Below are 20337 nucleotides of genomic sequence, written 5' to 3'. Positions count from 1 at the left end.
TGCAAACAACAATGGCATCAACAGAAAAACAAATTTTTCTTTTTCTTCCTGGTTTGATGGGTTTTTTTCAGCACACAACAATGCCCGCTGGCCTTTTACAATACAACTGTGGTCACAGTGAATTACTTAATTCCCTTAAAAGAGTGGAACAGAGAGGCTAAAGTGTGTTTTAATCTTCCCACATCTGTATTCATGACTGGATTATATGGCGGTTTACTTTGTGACATTCTGTTCTTAAAAGGTGCTATAAATAATAAAGTCACTCGCTCACTGAAACTATCTGTTTTCTAATGATGAGCTGCAATTATTGAAAGCCGAGGAGAGAGCCTCCGCTGTGTGATTGGTAGGCTATCGCTCCTGAATTCCTTAGGTTTACTGGTTTCAGGGCATCGTTTTATTAGATGGAGACTAGGTTGAATTAGTGTGTATCGATTCGAATGAGGTGGAAAGAAAATACAAACTGGACTCATTTTTGCAGTAAATTGGATTCTGTACATCTTCAGGGTTTTTTTCTGGCTCAAAATGAGGTGGAGGCGGTAGCACCCTGATCATGTGTACTGGACTTAGACCATGGACCAAATTGTTATATAATAATGAGTGATTTCTCTATAATATGAATATAGATATAAACACATGGATCCACCACAAAATAGGATCCTAATAAACTTTCCGTTTCCCATCTCTGAAGGATTTCCATGCAGTCAGAACATGATTATTAAGAGGAATTCTCTTTTAAAGTCCTTGTTTTTCTCTTCCCCCTGCCCAGGTTTTGCGAGTCTCCCTCCAGCGACCCCGAGTTGCCCGGTGGGCGTGGCCGGGGCAAACGGATGCGAATGGCGATGGCCGAGCGGCCCTGCGTCGAGCCGACCCCCGCCACCAAAGTCCGAGGTCTGTCTCAGCACCGGAGCCGTGGAGGTGGCGTGGCTGGAACTGCCACGCCCATCCACAGCAAGGGACGGAGGGGAAGCCTGAACCTCATCAACAGCAACTGCAGAGCGCCGCCTTCTTTCTTCACCGTGGAGGAGGTGAAACCCACCAACAGCGCCTCCTCTCTCTCGTCCGGGAAGCGAAAGAACAAACCGCCGGCCGACCTGGACCTGTGCATGGTCTCCTCCGACGACGTCAAAAACGGGAACGGGAAGAGGATCCGAGCTAAATCCCGCAGTGCCCCATCCACGCCACAGGGCAAATCCGACCCCTTGTTCATGGACCCCGGAGGAGGTTGTGCCTCCTCACCACCTCCCCCACCCATCCTCATCGATTGCCCCCACCCCAACTGCACTAAACGCTACAAGCACATCAACGGCCTGCGCTACCACCAGACCCACGCACACCTGGAGGCCGAGGACCAGAGGAAGCCCGAGCTGGAGCCCATGAAGGATGGGGAGAGTGAAGAAAGACTATCGGACTGCGAGGACGCCATCAGCAACCTGACGTATGACCTCACAGAGACAAACAGCACTAATACCAACAGCTCCTCTAAGAAACCTGCACCCCTATATAAGGTGACCACGGTGGGATCTCCTAAGAACAGACGGCTACTCCTCAGCACCGACCACAGCCCCTCAGCCAACCCCAAGACCAGAAGAACCTCACTGCTTAAAGATGGGCTGATTGATGACCTTAGCAATCTGCCCATCATCTCCAACATGACGGTGGTCCTGGAGAACTGCATGGTCCCAGACAGGAACTCCATGGTTGAGATGCCCAAGCTGGAAGCCGAAGGTTTGATGGACAAAAAGGGAGGTGTGTGTGACAAGGGCAAGAAGGCCAATGGGAAGGTAGAGAAACTGTCTAAGTCACGGACCAACCGGCCGATCGCTCCGGCCCCTGCTCCCCCAAAGCTGATCGCGATACCCAACACGGCGTATCCAACCAGCACAGCCGATACTGCCGTCTCACAGCAGCCCTCACCCATGGTGGCCGTGGGCCTCACCAGTAAAAATCTTCCCCTTAAACCCATCAAACCAAAGCTGAGCATCGTTGTGGAACCAAGCCTGGTGAAAGCCACCCTGGTTACCTGTAGCAAGGAGACCAGGAAGAAAGAGAAAAGGAGGCTGAAGGATAAACACAACAAAGATGCGCAAACCAGAACACCGAACGGCGACAGCAGTGGAATGAAAATGGAAGATGGCAGTGGTTCCAAAATGGGTGTCAAGGAAATTTCAGGCAGCCTGCTGAAGGAGCACCTCAGTAAGCAGGATGTAATGAATGGGCTCACGGAGAGTCAGGAGAGCCGGATGGCCAGTATCCGAGCGGAGGCTGACAAGGTGTACACTTTCACAGACAACGCCCCCAGTCCCTCCATTGGTGGTTCATCAAGGCTTGACTCCGGCGGTAGTTGCCTGGCGGCGGACAGCAAGAACAACAGCCCCGCCTACTCTGACATCTCAGATGCCGGGGACGACGGGGGATCCTCCGAATGTCGCTCAGATGGAATCCGATCCAAGTCGGCTTCCTCAGCTTCTTCAGAGGTGAGCTCCAGCAGTAACCACAGTAACCCTGGTAAAACCCCGCCCACTGCGTCCGCCCCATTATCAAAAGACCCCCAATCCCCTTATTACCACAGCTACGAGCCCTACTACCTGCAGGGATACATGCAGTCGGAAAGGCAAAACAGCAGCAGCGTTGCTTTCCACAAAAGCTCCGGCCTCGACAGCAAAGGGAAAGACAGAAAGGAAGACGTGAAAGACGACGACAAAAACGCCGCCCATGAGTTCTCAGACTCGAAGAAGGGCGAAGGGCCTCCTTCTCAGCTCCAGCTGGCTATGAGTCAGACCCAGACTGCCTTGGCCCAGTCGCTGTACTACGGCCAGTACTCCAGAGGACTGTACATGGACCAGAAACTGTTACTGGCGTCCAAATGCTGTGACCAGACGCACAAGCAGAGGGGCGAGAGGGGACAGGGGGTGAGAGACGGTGAGGACGATAAACACATGGTTGGAGGGTCAGCCGGCGGACCCTTGCAAGGTAAAAGTCCAGACGGCACCAAAGGTTGCTGTCCCAAACCCATCCTGTCCTACGTGGAGATGAGTGAGAGGGGAGAAAGGGGGCAGAGTCTGGGCGTGAAGGCGGCGCACAGTGGCATGGTGGACCAGCACCAGATCCCGATGAAAGACTGTGACGACATCAAGTCACCTTCCTCTTCCTCTTCTTCATCACTCCACAACGCAAACAGTCAGACAGATCTGGACTCAAATGTTTCCTATTCCAGTGTAAGTTTCTCCCTCTGTCTCTAACCCGCCGCCGCCGCTGATGGTGTTGTTGGTGTGCTTTAACGACTGTTGTCGAGTGTCACAAAGAGATTAAAATACACAATGTGTCCAGCTAAACCGATAGGTGCTAACAACAAAGACGGATGTGGCTTCTGTGGTGCTGTAGCTGTACTTTGATATCATCATTTTTGGTTGTAATCCAAATCCTGTGGTTTGATTTGATGGATTGCAAATGTGTTTAGTGTTTAGAATTATTGCGGGGGTAGGGCTGCACGATACATTGCTTCAGCGTTGACATTGCATCGCATTGCAGGACTTGCAATGTAGGCAAACACGTCATGCTACAACTGTTTTGCTGCTTGATACGAAGGAAAACTCCCATGATTCTCATATTTCATGACCAATCCAGTATTTGTGATTGATGACCTGCAGCCTAGGGCCACGCTCTGTGGGTGTGACTTTCTTACTTCCATATAACCAGTGACTTTATGAATATTTTCTTTTTGCTAGAGCACAAGATTATTTGTAGATCTAGACTATTAAGTAACCTAATAAAAAAAATGTCAAATTCATACATTTAACTCTAAAATTCCTGTATCCTTGCAAATCGCAATCTATATGTATATTATATACATATATATTGCAGAAAGAAAATATTGCAATGTCAGTTTTGTTCCAATGTCGTGCAGCCCCCAATGGAGGGAACTGTGTAAATCCAGCTTTAGCTATAAATGTAAAAGAGAAACACATAACGGAACAAAAGAAACATTTTTAATACATAAACTGTTGGTTTTTATATGACCTGCTTTTTCACAAAGCTTGTACAGATTTCTACCATGTCATCCCACGATGCATTGAGCCACTAACTCGAGCCATGCTGCGCCATGTGAAGAGCTTGTGTGAATTGAATGAAAGCCGTGTTGGGAGGTTGTTTCTTTTCCCTTTAGTTTGGCCTAAATATTCTGCCGTTGATGATGTGTGAGACGTGTCTTGATTGGTGTCATTGAGCGGGATGCCACGCTCCTCACATCCCACCTCTGAATGGCCGCACGCCATTGAAACGTCGTCATCCTCCATCAACATCCCACACCAGAGCCGGTGATAGATGCTGTCTATGGTTCTGTTCACTTTCAGTCGGTACACAGTGTTTCCTCTATAGTCGCTCAGCAGCGGTGGGCCGCCGCAGCAGGAGATTCTCCATCCTTGTTAAAAAGACAAAAAAGTCATAAATTAGCCTTCCAAAAAACACAAAAGAGACAAAAAAAGGGCTAACGTTTTGTTTTTAGCTCTGAAACTGGGCTTCATAAACCAAAAACTGGGACAGAGACATGGACCGAAGTTGAACTGACCCCCCAAAACTACTCCCACCCACCACTGTTAACAAAGAATTATAGGGGAAACACTGCAAAGCACCAACACTTGTCCCCATCGATCTAGCCCTCAGACGGCCCGGCCTGGGCTCACTGCCTGGCTCACAGCAAATACTCAGAGCTGCATCACGGTGAGGAGGCCGAGGAGGGCGATGCCGACAGAGGCACGGAGTGGGGTGCTACCGTGGAGCCTGCCGGCGCCAAGATGACCTCGGGAGGTGTGGTGGGCGGAGACACCAAAAAAGCCAGGGTCCACGATCTCCCGCCCCCTATCGACCTGGAGGATTCAGACGGGCTGGTCGGGCTGGACGACCAGGGCCAGGAGTCCATGGGAGGTCTGGCTGAGGAGCCCCAGAGTGCCCGGGCCGCAGTGTCCCCTCCCATGACCCCCCAGCAGCCCTACATCCAGTACCAGCACTCCTCCTACCCGCCATACCTGGCCATATGTGAGAGCGGCGGGGGCTCCTACAGAGGGGTGTCCCCCACCCTGGTCCACAACTACCCAGGTATGGCTCTGGTTTACTTTCAAGAAGTGGTTCTACATTTTTGAAAGATACACTTAAACCTTACAAAATCTTGAAACATCTTGATTGGGCTTAAAATATAACTTTGTGCAGTTAGGTTTAGGAAAGCACCAGAACAACAAGATTTTGGGATCCACGGTTCCCGCCCTCCAAACCTACGTTAGCTTTAGACAACAAAACCAACACTAGCTGTAGACAGTGAAACCAACGTTAGCTTTAGACAATAAAACCAACGTTAGCTTTAGACAACAAAACCAACGTTAGCTTTAGACAACAAAACCAACGTTAGCTTTAGACAACAAAACCAACGTTAGCTTTAGACAACAAAACCAACGTTAGCTTTAGTTTAGGAAATCTTCTCAACAACTCCGGTCTGGTGGTTTTAGTCCTGTGTTGGTGGACCGTCCACCCCCCCACGATCAGTAGTCATTCTCAATATTAAATGCTACGTCAGAAGCTCTGGATATTGCAAACTGGGTGCTTTTAATTTGAGTTTACACCACGAAAATTCTAATCCGAATTAACTTCTGTTGGCATCGTTTTAGTGCTGACAGAAACAAATGAAATGGACAATTTGTTGCTCAGCACAAAACTACTATTACATTTAGTGACTGTGTTGTTACGTCGTAGTTTGACGGTACTGATGAAGCGTCTGTGTGCTACGAGTTGATGCTGTGAAAGCCGCCCGTTGAAGTCTGAGAGATGAAAGCAGCTCTGGAGCCCGACAGAGTTTTTTTTTATTATCCTCTTTTAGCTTCTTGTCCCTCGTTTCCATCAAACAAACTCTGAATAAAAACAGAATAATTAAAAAATAGATGATTTCATGGAGGAGTCGGACTTTAAAAGCAAAGTTGAAGAGTTTGTGCGCCTGCGGCTAGAAGATAGTCTGCCGTCTATATCTGGAATATCATTAATATTTAAGCACTTTTTAAATTATTATTGAATCATTATTCTGCAGCGTTTAAGTTATTTTGAAGATGTGAGAATCACTTTAACATTCAACAAAATAGCATTGGAGCTACCGCTTCATTTCACCTCGAAGGGACTGCTTCATAGTTCCAGAGAAAACGAGAAGTTTTCAGCCGTTAAACTCCTTTAATTCAACAGAAGACCCTCTTAAAAAACTCCTTAATGTGGTATAATGCATGAATTTATGTATTAGTTAACCCCAGGTGTGATGTGAATCCCATAATGCTCATTAAGTATCTAAGCTGCTGCTGAGTTTGCACCCTAAGTGAAAAATTAATTAACCTTTTTAAAGGATCAAGTCCATTTTGTTCTCTGCAACAATTTTGAAGTGTAAAAAGGCATAGAGCAAACGACATGAAGAAGCTATTAAAGTCACTTTAGTTGTGTATAAAACCCACTCACACACATTAGAGATACACTGATGGTGATGTAGCTGATTATTCTGTGTGTGTGTGTGTGTGTGTGTGTGTGTGTGTGTGTGTGTGCAGGTTTCCACTACCCTCTGTACGGGAAGACGGCGGGCCGCGAGGAGTCGGAGGTGACCTCGCCCGGCCGCGGCGGCGCCGTTAGCAGCAAGCAGAGCGGCGACGCGTCCTCGTCCTCGGCGTTGGAGCTGCTGCAGCAGCAGAGTCATCAGTACCACGGGAAATCCCCCGCGGTGAGACGCCGCTCGCTTCCATTCACACCATGTCAGTTCATACAGACGGAGATGCAGGAGAAGATTCAAGAGATTCAAGATTTAATAATTATATTACACACACACCCACACACACACACACACACAGTTGAAACATAGTTCACACTGAGCAATTCTTATTTTGCAGTTTCCCTTCACAAAGTGACCTCAAATACAAAATAGTAAAGAATATAAATATGTACTTAAAATAGACAGACAGACAGACAGACAGACAGACAGATATAGATAGAGCCAATGACCCCCTGATCACGTAGGGCCCATGTTTACATTTCAATTAATGCACAACCTGTTTACACCCCAGTTTATACATTCAAGCATCGCTGTTTCCCTGTCTACCACTATTTTATGTCATATATGTCACGTTTTGTCAAACAGCCCGGCGAGAAGGGTTCCCCCGAGGGCGAGCGAGAGGCGGAGCGAGAGAGGAACCAACTGTCGTTCGCCCGACACCTCCACACACACCATCACACACACCTGGGGATGAGCTACAACCTGATGTCGGGGCAGTACGACATCTACCAAGGTACGAGGCTAGGCCCCGCCCCTTCCTGTGTGGGACCTCCTTTCAGAACAAATATACAACATCTACCAAGGTACGAGGCTAGGCCCCGCCCCTTCCTGTGTGGGACCTCCTTTCAGAATAAATATACAACATCTACCAAGGTACAAGGCTAGGCCCCGCCCCTTCCTGTGTGGGACCTCCTTTCAGAATAAATATGTACGCTGGTCAACGGCGAGAGGCAATTTTTTTATCCTGTTTGAATTGTGCCATGAATTCCACATCTGATGTTTGACATTAGCTCGTCTTGCTAGCTCACTAGCTCACTTAGCTATGTTCCATCACTAATGTAAGAAGACCAGTGAGAAACAACACACACATTTTTTTTTTTACAAACAGAACGCAGCCCTGAAGGCAGACAGGACTAGTGTTTAATGTGCTACTATGTTTTATTTTGAAATGTGATTATTTTGTTTTGTTTTGAAGGGTTGAGCTCCAGATCGCTGGTCTCCAGTCAGCAGGTGTCGGGTCACTCCTCGACAGGTGAGTGTTTGTTGATGCCAGACTTTCCAGTGACATCATCGTTTTAGTGTGAAATAAAACACCAAATGCATTTCTCATGTGTGTTGGAACATCGGTCTCCTTGGTGAAAGTCCTGTGTTTGTAGGCACCGACCTCCTCCCTACATGGACGTCGTCCAAGACATAATAGTCGAGACTAAACTCCCGATGCAGTTTCATTGTGAATGTAATTTGAAGGCGGCACGGCTGAAATATTCTGAAAATATAAATCAACATCTTCGTTTGAGTGAAGGAACGCGGAGGGAAGCTGGCAGCCGTTAAACAGCAGAATGATGATTACCTCACAACGACCGCCGGTATCTATAAACGGTAATTGGTGAGAGATTAACGGGAGTGATGCTGACACACACACGCACACACACGCACACACACACACACACCAGAGAAGAAGAAACCAGCAGTTTTTGACGTCTGATGATCACTAATTAATTATCTTCTTATCTCGTTAACGTTTTCCTACAATCAGGATGTCGTGATCTCGTTAACTCTGAACAACACGTTAATTGTGTTCAGGTCTGGTTCTGTTGTCAGCTTCTCTTCTAACGTCCTCACTTGGTTTTTAATTCTCTGTATGCAACAACAAGTCCACTCGAGCAGTCGTCGGTTCTTATTGATTTAGGTTTTTTTTCACTTCAAACGACTCTACTAAAAATGCACATAATAGAAATTAAAAATGCAAGAAAACAATGTTTCAGAATCAAAAAATGTCACATATAGAAATGTTTTTAAAACCAAATGAGATTGCTTAAAGACCAGAAGTCCAATGGAGGGACCCCCTTTTATTAAACCGGCCAATAATAATGTGTAGTGGAGCCTACAGTCCATGTTTAACAGTACTTTGTAGTGGTGGATGAATACAATGTTAAGACATTACAATAATAATTGTTGACAGATTCATATTTTAATTCTATTTTGACATTTCTATATCACAATTTCACAACATAATATTAAACAAACAGGAAGATTTATATTTGCTTATTATAGATTGTATTCGTGTTCAGGTATATTTTTGGACATATTTAAGTTTTTGGAAGAAAACATTTGGGATCAAATCATTTCAGGGACCCCCTGCAGTAACTCTGCAGACCCCCTAGGGGTCCCGGACCCCCTGTTGAAGATCTCTGGTCTAAGGAGTTTGTCTTGTTGTTTTGGTGGGAAACAAGAAACCGACCCGTTCTCACCACTTAACGCTCGTTTAGCGTGTGAGCGTTTGGATGTGACGCACCCACCTGCTGCATTATGGGTAGTCTTAAAGAGAGAGACAGTCCATACAGGGAGGGAATGGATGGGAGAAACAAACACAGGGCTTTCATCCAGGAGACCACTGGAAGTGTTAGCAACGTGAATCTTTTCATTGTAACGTTTTGTTAAGTCGTTGTGTGCCTAAACCGAACTCCCTTCATTTATAACGTACTCGGGTTGCTGATGTCAATGTTTGTCAGAATGCCAGATCAGTGTTTATTTTCCTCAAATCAAACCGGTTTAAGTTTGTAAACCGTCTCGGTCTGAACCCAGCAAGTCTTGGCTCTGGTTCCTGATCCAGGAGGACCAGCATGTGACTGAACGCCTGTGTCTTGTCCCCCTTTGTGTCCCACAGAGAGCGACGGGAAGAAGTAGGACCATGTGAGAGGCCAACGTCTCACATGAGGAACGGCAGATTTATCAGACATCGATTCCACGGTGTTTAATAAGCTTCGCCTCGCTGAGAGGCAGAGAACTCGGATTAAAAAAGATAAAAAACCTCTTTCATTTCTTACTAATTGAAAACCACCTGTTTTATAACAGGGGGGAGGGGAGACGGGGGAGCAGGATCGGGAGGAACCACCTGAACAAATCCAGACTTTTCAAGCTTTCAGTTTTTGCAGGATTTTGACAGAAATGAGGCGGTGCGTTAAAAAAACCATCCCGGACGCCGAGCTTCGTCCCGGCTGCAGCTGAGGTGTTCAACTTTATAAAAAATGCACATTTATCGTAGTGTTATGATGATGATGATGATGATGATGATGATATGACTGAATGTACTGAAAATGACTCACATTATCCCGATAGTGATGAACGTTTTATTTATTTTTTGGTTGTTTTTTTAAACGGCTGGGGGACGGTGTTAGGAAGCTAAAAGTCTATTATTCTCCTTCTTCTTCCCATCATGATTATTGCAGTGGTCCTCCCTCCATAGTGCTGACGCTACATCTGTATTATTAACCTGTACTTGAGCGTAACCATGTTGATTGTATCGTCTTTATGTGAGAGTAAACCTTCACATCGACCCGCCCAGTGCCACGTCGGAGCCCGGTGGTGTAAATATCCTGTACAGATTTCATGGCGGAGCACTAACATGCGTTATCGTACTCTACGTTGATCTCCATCAGCCATGCAGGCGGGGGCAGCGGGCGGAGCCGGGGGGGGGTCAGGACCAGAACCAGAACCACGATTCCTTTTATGAGCAAAGTGCTAATAAATGTGCTGTTTGTCCTGCAGGCACATGTTCCACTGATGTTGCACATGTTGGTTGGAAGGCTGAGGATGAGTGAGTTTAGAGACTGTTAGCCCCAGTTTGTGCCTCATTTGCTGTAGTAAACCAGCTGATGTGTCTCTGGCTAGATCCAGTGAATCCAGCTTGGAAACGGATGAGATTTTGTGACTGTTTCACAAACTGCTGTGAGACTTGTGTTGGTCCACCAGATACAGGCATAAGCGAACTAAGCGGCTGCTTGGGCCACCAGGGGGCAGATTACTTTATTTTTTAAATAAATGAAACCGGTGACATAAACATCAAAGCATGTACGCAAAAGAAAGATAATTCTGATTTAATAGGCGCCCCTTAATCATACAAAAATGGGTTATGATGTCTGAATGGGGCCCCTCAGATAAATATAACAGGATATGTGATTTGTGATATATCTAATAATAAACACAATTGATAATGTAACATCATAGTGTGACATTTGTGTCAATAATCGTCACGCACAGGTGACTCTCCGGTGGTGGTTGGGCCTGGGCCAGTCCTGACCAGATAAATTGGTTAATAGAAGTATGTGTGAGTATTTTTGGAAATGACTTCAGAATGTACTCACTACAGCGGTGGCTGATGATGCTTGAATGCGAGGTACAACCTGGGGCTGGATGACTTCCACTGATGGATGCCAGTGAGTTTATATTGTGTTGTTTGAACATTAGAGTGCCAACTACACTTCGCAGCGCCTCAAAAGGACAATTCCAGTGTTAAAGTGGGTTTTTTGCTCATTTTATAAATCCATGTCATTGTTATTATTACATAGTTGCCGCTATACTTAAAAACTAAAGGGAATTTACCACGTTTGTTCAGGTGCAGTCGTGACTTTAAGACCAAATATAAGCTTCAGAGTTTGTCAGTTAAAAGAAATCTCTATTCACTTATTAATACATCTCTTGCTTTTAGGAACTGAAACTGTCTGAGAACGTGTCAAATTTAACATAGTTTAAGTCCAGAACAAGAGCTCCAAATAGAGAGGCTAAGCCCCGCCCCCTTCTGGTGTTCCACACAGATAAAATATGTAGTTGGTATCTGGTTTGAATTGTGCCGTGAATTACACATATGATGTTTGTCAATTTACAAACCGAAAACGCGGGTGTCGTCGCTTCAGAGAGAAACGTCTTTAGAACTCAGCTGTTATACGACAAAATGCCACTTTTTTATGTGCAAATTATCCTTTTAAATTGACAAACATCGTATGTGTGATTCATAGCACAATTCAAACGGGACCAAAACAGGATTTGTGTCCTGCTGCCGACCATAAAGTCCCAACTGAAACTAACTGAAAAATGGATGCCGAATGCTGGAAAACCATCCACGGTGTGGCAATCAATAGAAGACACTGGAATTATCCTTCAAGTGAAATGGCCACATGTCAGTGAGGCTCCCTGGTCAGGGGTCCCTCAATCCTTTTGCTCCGCACCTGCTCCCGTGCTCCCCTTCGACAAGCTAACTAGCTCAGTGCAGAGCCTCTGATAGACACAATGAATGGTCAGGATTTATCACCACCTCTCCCCGAGTACATTTAAGCATTCTACCTCGTCGGAAAACTGAGGTACTTGTACTTTATTTTAGTATTTCCATGTTATGCTACTTTATACTTCTACTCCACTACATCTCAGAGGGAAATGTGGTACTTTAGTTCCTTTGCAGATTCATAATTCATGAAAAATATAAAGTAATACATTCTGATGTATTATCAAAATAATATTCAAATATGATACTGTATTGATCCCTTCGTGAAATTCAATACATATATATACATATTTATTTTTTTCCTGAAGGAAGGGGCGTGGCTTAGCCTATTGTGATGACAGGGTAAGTGTTTGAGGTAAAAACTCCTCAAATCACAAATAATTCCAACACAAATGTGTTTATAAAGCAGATAGTTGGTCCAAATGCTTTACAATCAAAAATAGTAAACAACACAGTAAGTTTAAAAGACAATACACGTTGTTTGGGGTGGAAGTATTCTCTAGCGCCCTCCTGAGGTCGTCTATCAGCGGCTCTGCCTCACTCACACAACACCTTACCTGCATCGTATCAGTGATCATTCTATTACTTGAATCCAATGCTACGAACTCTGTTTACATGACGGCGTCATCGTTTGGGTGAGGCGGCGTTGTCTCGTAAAAAGGCTGCTCGGTATATAAATGTTAAGTTCATCCGCCATCCAGTTAATAACACGGCCAAGTCGTGTAAACATGAAACCTGCTGTTGCTTTTTTATACTGTATATGCCTTAATTCATATGTTTGGCAATCATGATTAAAGGATGTTTATATGAGTCGTTGGTCTGTGGAGTTTTTTATTCAGAAGGGGCACTTTTTTCTGCAATAATCCATGTTTATGTAGACTTTAAAACCACAACCATATTCCTATATCATATAACAGTATGGATGTGTTTCTAATAAATGTATTGGCCTTATATTGAACAAAGGAAGACATAACTATAAAGTAAAAAGTAACCCGATGAAGTACATTTCAACTGGCTGTTTTTTTTTCTTTTTTTTTGCAAGACTAACTAAATCTTAATATTATATTAATATTGACGAGAATAATTCCTCTGAAATGAAACCCTGAACCAAAACCAACCCTAACCCTAACCCTAACAACAACCCTAAACCTAACCCCAACCCCAATCCTAAAACTGCTCCTATTAAAGATTAAAAGCACTTTCCAGGGGGTGAGGGAGGACTGTGGCTTTGAGGAGCTGCCGCCTGATCTCTGCCTACAGAAGGAACAAGAACCTAAAAGACATTTTAGTCCACACCACATTAAACGAAGATACACCCCCTGGGGAAGCGCTTCGGTAGCGGCAATCGGTTTTATCTGTCTCGCCCACATTTTTAACCCCCATGCTGGTGTTGGTTTTAATCCACGGCGGGTCTTGCAGCCTACAACCATCAACGCAGTATATGCAAACAGGTGCAAGACCTGTCACAAATTTGATGTGGGGGAGACCAGGAATTAACTTTATATTAGGATAAAACAACACCAAAACATTATCAACAGGGGTGATGGCACGACAGGTTTATATGCACATTTTAATCTCCATGGCCTGCAAAACCTACAGAGCATGGGCCTGGAGAGCAACAGGGATTGGACCACTGCTCAGCGACGGGCGGCCGAGAGGAAATGGATTCACACACATTTCTGCTTATATCTCGGGAACGGAGGGTCGTAGAGACTCTGGAGTGGATGGCGTCTGACCTAATTCGACCCTTCTGAACACGCCAGTCTTTGAACCGAGTCTCTACGGCTTACCGTTCTTTAGCTACAGCCAAAGTAAAACAACACTAACCCTAATTTTCACACTTTTGCTTATATCTCGGGAGCGGAGGGTCGTAGAGACTCGGGAGTGGGCTGTTTAGGCCTATCATTAGAGCCGCTAGTTAAGTCCATTTGCCTTGATAAAATAATTTTGGGCGAACATTGAGACTATGGCGGCCTGAATTAGACTATGGCGGTGACACTGAACTGACTACAGAATCAAAACAAGCTTTTGCAGTGTATATCACATAGTGGCATACACTCATGCTAGCCTAAATATTAATCTGAGAGTGCATTGTTAATTTACAAAAGGTTACTTTTCAGCTACTTTTTCGTTTTCTCCGTGTAACTTAAGATGGAAGTTATTTAGGGAGGAAAAGTAAGGCGTCAGAAAAATAAATACTCAAGTACTTGAGTATAGCATAGCATGCATAGCATGAGCCACTAACAACACCCCATCCCCCCAAAAAGCACTTCCATGTTCTTACCTTTAGCACTTTGATCACAGCACTGTTGTTCTTAAGGTATGTTTGCTGAACAGCTACTACTTTACTCAGACGAGGATCTAACACTTGTTCTTTTTTTTAGCTCTTACTTTATCGGCAATGATATGTTGTGGTTTCTTTTCTTTTGACAAATGTACTTATTGTAAATCGCTTTGGACAAAAGCGTCAGCTAAATGCCCTAAATGTAAATGTAAGTAAAGTACACCTGCAAATTCTAGTTCACTTCACTTCAAGTACAGTAGCGAAGTATTTGTACTTCGTTAGTTCCGCGCGGTACTTGATTAAACGTACTTCTACCGCCACTGGTAGTAGCAGCAGCAGTAATGCTGCAGCGCCTCGCAGTTCCACCTCCGACCAGCAGATGTCGCTGAAGACAGAAAACGTCTCTGTCATCACTTCCGCTCTTAAAACCAAAATGGGTGGCGCCAAAGCTTGACAACAAAGCGGTTGCTGGTGTTTGTTGCCTCCAACGGACACCCAGCAGCCTCCCATGAAACTAAATCTATGAACCTACAAGTGACTTCTGAACGAGACGAAGCAGCAGCAGGAGTTTGCTCCAAACAGTCGAAGCGTTTCCGGTGAAAGTTGTCCAAATGTCATCATGTCTTCGAAGACAGACCAACTTCTCATCGTTGTGTCCATCCTGGAAGGTGAGCAGCGTCTTCTGACGGGAACTGGACGGTAAACACGTCGTTAATACGGTTCGTGACGCGCCGGTCCTGAGCCGGCGGACTGCTGAGTAGCCTGGTGCTGCCGGGGATGCTAGTTAGCTTTAGCACGTCAATCGACACTGGAGTGGCTGTTACAGCGAGACGTCATTAGCACTCGACGTCATTAGCATTACTGCCACAGAGCATCACATTGAGAGACTTTTATTACTGTTAGTGTACTAAGAGTACTAATAACTACAGTAAGAGTACTAATAACTACAGTAAGAGTACTGATAACTGCAGTAAGAGTACTAATAACTACAGTATACTAATATCTGCAGTAAGAGTACTGATAACTGCAGTATGAGTACTAATTACTGCAGTAAGAGTACTAATAACTACAGTATACTAATATATGCAGTAAGAGTTCTGATAACTACAGTAAGAATACTAATAACTGCAGTATGAGTACTAATATCTGCAGTAAGAGTACTGATAACCTGCAGTATGAGTACTAATATCTGCAGTAAGAGTACTGATAACTACTGTAAGTGTACTGATAACTGCAGTAAGAGTACTAATATCTGCAGTATGAGTACTAATAACTACAGTATACTAATAACTGCAGTAAGAGTACTGATAACCTGCAGTATGAGTACTAATAACTACAGTATACTGATAACTACAGTAAGTACTGATAACTACAGTAAGAGTACTGATAACTGCAGTAAGAGTACTAATAACTACAGTAAGTACTGATAACTACAGTATGAGTACTAAATACTACAGTAAGAGTAAACCGTCTCTCCTCCCGCAGGCCGCCACTTCCCGAAGAGTCCCCGTCTCAGTCTGGTGGTCCAGGCGAGCTTTGACGGCGAGACGCTGGCCACGGACCCGGTGGAGCACCGAGAGCAGCCGCTCTTCAGCACCGAGCTGGCCTGGGAACTGGACCGCAGGACCCTCCACCAGCACAGGTCTGCAGACCCCTTCTACCAGACTAGATCCATCACGAGTGTCTGCTTTTGTTAACCTGTGTGATATCGACGCCTCCGTCCTCCCAGACTACAGAGGACTCCCATCAAGCTGCAGTGTTTCGCCGTCGACTCCGTGGCCAAGAGGAAAGAGAGCGTCGGCTACATCGTGCTGGACCTCCGCTCCGCTCAGGAGATCAAACAGGTCAGAGCTTCCTTCCTGTCCGGGTGACACGTCATCAGTGATGTCACCACCAGTCCATGTGCACTGGGTTGGAAAAACAGGGTTGGTACAGGTGCTGCAAATCCTTGAAAACACTTGAATTTTAGTGTGAGGTTTTCAAGGTCTGAAAAGTGCTTGGATGTAGACTAAAGGTCTTGAAATGTGTGTTGTATGTGATGACATCTATGATAGAACAGAGAAAAGAAGATCTCCATATTTGAGGGGCTGAAAACAGCATTTCCTGACATTTCTTTATGAAAAATGACTTTTGATGATGAACAGATGATGAAAATAGTTGGTGATTATATTTCTGTGGATCTGTTAGTGGAATTAGTTGTCCTTTCATTTGTGGTCCTTCTGTAAAAAGCTGTCTCCAAACATCATGTTGGTTGTTTAGAGGACAATAACATCTCATTTAATGTGATGAACAAGTGACATAATAAGTAGACTGAATACTGACCATTGGATTGATACAAATATGGAGTTTACCACAGCTGGAAGGGGCTGGAAAAGCATGGAGATGCACCTTGAAGTGCTTGAAAGGTGCTTGAATCTGACTTTGGAGAAGGTGGAGGAGCCCTGTTAAATGCGTGTGTCGCCCCGTCAGGAGCCTCGCTGGCAGCCGCTGCTGAGCAGCAAGTACACCAAACAGAGACCGGCCCTCCTCCTGAGCGTGTCTCTGGAGAACGACGCCAAGCCCTCCGAGCCCTCGCCTGATAGGTTCAAAGCCAAGAAGGCCCCGCCCCGACAAGGTCAGCTGCCGTGCTTGGTTTGTGCTGTTGTCGCCTCAGTGAAAACATTCCTGTAATTCGTGTTTTGCCGTTTGGAGGTTCTCCAGCTGTGACCGACCTGCTGACGGACAAGATGGAGGCCCAGCTGGTCCCAGACCAGGGCTACCACCAGGTCGGACCCCCGGATCGCTGCTCCGACATGTTCGTCCTGTCCGTCACCGTGGCCTTTGCCACCAAACTAGAGCAGGTGAGGATGGTGCTTTGACCTTTGACCTTTGGGAAATGGACTCAGGACTGATAGTTTTATTAACGGCCACGTGAAGAAAGCCGGGAAACTGTGTTTGTGTGGTTTTCTTTCTATATATTTTTTTCCTCAGAATGCTGATTTTGTGAATGTTGTGCTCCGTCGTCGCCCCCTACAGTTGATCCCCAGCACGATGAAGCTGTCGGCGGAGGCTTCTGGTTTCTTCTTCTACTACTCCCTACTGGGCAATGACATCACCAGCGAGCCGTTCCAGAACCTGCTGAGCCCCGACTTCGAGCCGGAGCGCGCCTCGGTCCGCATCCGCAGCAGCAAGCAGATCCTGCAGACCTTCTTGTCCCAGCAGCCCAGTTTACAGGTGAGCAGCGGGCGGAGTGTGCGAGCGGCTCGGTGACTTCCTGTTTTTACTGGCTGTGCCTCATCACCTGCCCCCCCCCTCAGATCCACCTGTGCTGTAGGAATCACTCTCTGGGCAGCACCGACGTCTCTCTCGCTGCGCTGGCCGGCGTGTCTGTGGATCTGGAGAACAAGGCGGCGACGGTGGAGGGCGCTTTCATATTGCAACCGCCCAAACGCACCCAACAGGTGCTGCCGGCGCCGCCCACCGACCTGCAGCCCACCGTGGGCGTGGCTGTTACCCTGAGGAGGGAGGAGGTCCCTCCGCAGGTACACACACACACACACACACACACACACTCAAACAGGTGTCCACAGTGTTGAGATTAAATTGATCCTTTTGCATTACCATCCCAATATTTAAAAGTGATTTTTCACGTCCAGAAAATCCAATTTTGTCGTGGAACTGATTATGTAGAGTTTTTAGTGCAAACATGTCAAAATGAATACAGAAAGTGTCTTGAATTTATAAAATATTACACAACTAGAAAGCATAGAGATATATGAATACAAAATGTTTTGTTCTTTTAAAGGACTGGGAAGAAGTATTGGCTTATTTAGTCCCACCCCTTCTCCATGATTCATATCCTCTGTCATACATATATTTTATTTTGTTTTTATTTAATTATTTATCAGTAGATTTTTTTCTTTTTTTAAAGCTCAACCAAACTCTGTTTTGTCTTTTTTTTTGCTCTTTTTTTTCTTTCTTTAACTTAAAAAGTATCTTACAAACACAATTTCTTTCTCATGTATTCCTGTCAGATATATATTAGTTTTTTCAATATTAATTTCATTTAATAAAAAAATATAAACGTATTGAGATATTTTTGTATCCAAACTATCAATTAATTCAGAATTTGAAATAAGTAAATAAAACCGAGAGAACAAACAAACAGGAAATGAAGACAGAATAAATAACAACCAAAATAATTAAACAAACTATGATAATTAGACCCCTTCATCTCTGTACCATGTGAGAATAATTTTCTTATATTTAGATGAAAAATAAGTAATAATAATAATAATTACTCCTGTCCTTCCTCCAGTCTTTAGGGATTAAAGAAGGAGGTGGAGCTCAGAAACGCTCCAACCCTCCGACTGCTCCGAGACCTCGAAGCTCCTCTCCGCTCCCAAACCCCCCCGACTCTCCTCCACCTGCTTCTCCTCTCCCTCCTCCCTCCACTCATACCGAGAGTGAAGCTGGGAGTCTGCTGGAGGAGCTTCCGGCCGGCGGAGGGGCGGCGGCGGCGGCGCTGCTGGCAGGTCAGTCTGCAGAGACGGGGTCTTCCCAGGAGACGTCTCCGTCAAACCAACGGGGAGTAACTGTTCTTGTGTCCAGCTGCAGATCTGGAGGTTCCTGTGCAGCAGCAGCAGACCGAAGCTGCAGCAGAAGGTGGAGCGTCATCCGTCAGCGTGTCTGCTCCCCGAGTGTCCATCCCGTCCTCCGCCCACCACTACTGCTTCTCTCTGGACCTCCGCAGCCTGGGGAACCTCAGCCTGACGCACCCCATCGCCGCCACGCTCAGGTGAGACTTCCTCATCCCAGCTTCCTCCTGGTTGTCACGGTAACGCTTTGCTCTCGAGTAACCACACAAGCTGAATCCCATCAGTGCCTTCTTCTCCTGGTTCAGAGGATCAAACTGATGGATCCCAGGATTCACTGCAGGCTGGTAACGGCTGAATAAACTCCCGAAGGATCAGTCGGGTCACAACTACAGAGTCACAGTCCTAACATTCTGGGTGGTTCTGCCCTTTGATTTCATCTATAGAGCAGCTTTTATGTACATTATTATCATACCTGAAGTTAAATCCATCTCATACATATCCTTTAAGAAAGTGTATATTGATATTTTGTAGGTTTTTCTCCCAGTTCTTTACATTTTGAAACATGAGCAAACCACCCAGCGCAGGACATCCAATCCTTTCATATTGATTGTGTGTTTGTGGTGTTTCAGGTATTCGTACCAGTTCTTCGGCAGCGCGGCGCCCATCATGACCAACCCTCCCGTGCAGCTGCAGAGGAACGTGGAGGCCACACTGCCTCAGTCCTACTGCGCCTTCGACTTCGCCGCGCTGCCACAGCAGCTGCAGGACACCTTCCTCAGGTAGCAAGGCATCATGGGAACTGGCTTGTTTTAACCTCTTTACTTGTAAGTTAGAATGAAATGTATTAATCATGAAGGAGTTTGCACTAAAAACTGGGAAAAACTGCAAATCTAAAGAGTGCAAGTAAAACCAAAAATATAAACAATAAAGATTATCAGTGAGGCGTAAAAACCAGATGTTCATTGTCTGCAGGATCACATTTGTCCAGCAGGTGGTGCTGCAGGACTGTGTTTTCACATTAATAATGGGAGTAACGTGTGTGTTGCAGAGTTCCTCTGGTGGTGGAGGTTTGGCACCGAGACGCCACCAGCAGGGACCAGCTGATTGGCCGAGCCTCCGTCCAGCTGGCTCACCTGCTGAGCTCCGAGAGGACCGGAGTCCCGGCCTCGACGGGGGAGCAGAGCTGGAGGCGGACTCACCAGGACCGGATCCCCGTGGTCAACACACACCGGTAGGAAACGATTAAAATCCTGCTGAGAGAGGAGGTGGGGCTTGATGGTCCCGTTCGCCGCCGTCTAACCAGCGTCTCCGTCCTTCAGGCCCGGCGAGGCGGTGGCCGAGCTGAGCTACGTGGCGACGCTGGAGGACCTGGGCCTCGTCAGAGACCGGGAAGTCCTCGTGTCCGACTCGTCACAGGTGTGTGTGTGTGTGTGTGTGTGTGTGTGTGTGTGTGTGTGTGTGTGTGTGTGTGTGTGTGTGTGTGTGTGTGTGTGTGTGTGTGTGTGTGTGTGTGTGTGTGTGTGTGTGTGTGTGTGTGTTGTGATGTGATGTGATATGATGATGTTTGACCTCCTCGTATGTGATCAGGACCAGCCTGCAGCCCCCACACAGCGGCCCCCCCGCCCTGCAGCAC

The 20337-nt window shown here is 46.0% G+C and overlaps 2 protein-coding genes across 3 annotated transcripts in view; both read left to right on the top strand.

Annotated features, from left to right (window-relative positions):
* znf608 (zinc finger protein 608) overlaps positions 1-11930 on the top strand; it is a 34419-nt gene extending 22489 nt beyond the window's left edge. Inside the window, exons 4-9 of one of the 2 annotated variants that reach the window (XM_084025212.1) lie at positions 767-3215; positions 4653-5091; positions 6567-6736; positions 7151-7298; positions 7761-7817; positions 9453-11930. In XM_084025212.1, the coding sequence (XP_083881338.1) occupies positions 767-3215; positions 4653-5091; positions 6567-6736; positions 7151-7298; positions 7761-7817; positions 9453-9472 (3283 nt within the window). In that variant the 3' untranslated portion in view covers positions 9473-11930. The remainder of the gene's footprint in view (positions 1-766; positions 3216-4652; positions 5092-6566; positions 6737-7150; positions 7299-7760; positions 7818-9452) is intronic. The other variant, XM_084025213.1, reaches the window with a different exon arrangement.
* A 2631-nt stretch (positions 11931-14561) lies between these two features.
* The window catches only part of cep120 (centrosomal protein 120), a 19659-nt gene continuing 13883 nt past the window's right edge, over positions 14562-20337 (top strand). The window contains exons 1-13 of the mRNA XM_084025215.1: positions 14562-14795; positions 15613-15769; positions 15857-15971; positions 16597-16741; positions 16819-16967; positions 17143-17340; positions 17424-17648; positions 18425-18641; positions 18718-18904; positions 19334-19483; positions 19753-19935; positions 20024-20120; positions 20292-20337. The exon at positions 20292-20337 is cut by the window's right edge and continues 116 nt beyond it. Of these exons, the coding sequence (XP_083881341.1) occupies positions 14747-14795; positions 15613-15769; positions 15857-15971; positions 16597-16741; positions 16819-16967; positions 17143-17340; positions 17424-17648; positions 18425-18641; positions 18718-18904; positions 19334-19483; positions 19753-19935; positions 20024-20120; positions 20292-20337 (1918 nt within the window). The 5' untranslated portion in view covers positions 14562-14746. The remainder of the gene's footprint in view (positions 14796-15612; positions 15770-15856; positions 15972-16596; positions 16742-16818; positions 16968-17142; positions 17341-17423; positions 17649-18424; positions 18642-18717; positions 18905-19333; positions 19484-19752; positions 19936-20023; positions 20121-20291) is intronic.

The sequence above is a fragment of the Eutrigla gurnardus genome (genome assembly GCF_963514095.1).
Source record: "Eutrigla gurnardus genome assembly, chromosome: 13".
In the NCBI taxonomy this organism is placed as follows: domain Eukaryota; kingdom Metazoa; phylum Chordata; class Actinopteri; order Perciformes; family Triglidae; genus Eutrigla; species Eutrigla gurnardus.
The sequence above is the reverse complement of the archived record's forward strand: the minus strand, read 5'-3'. Positions and strand labels throughout refer to the sequence as shown.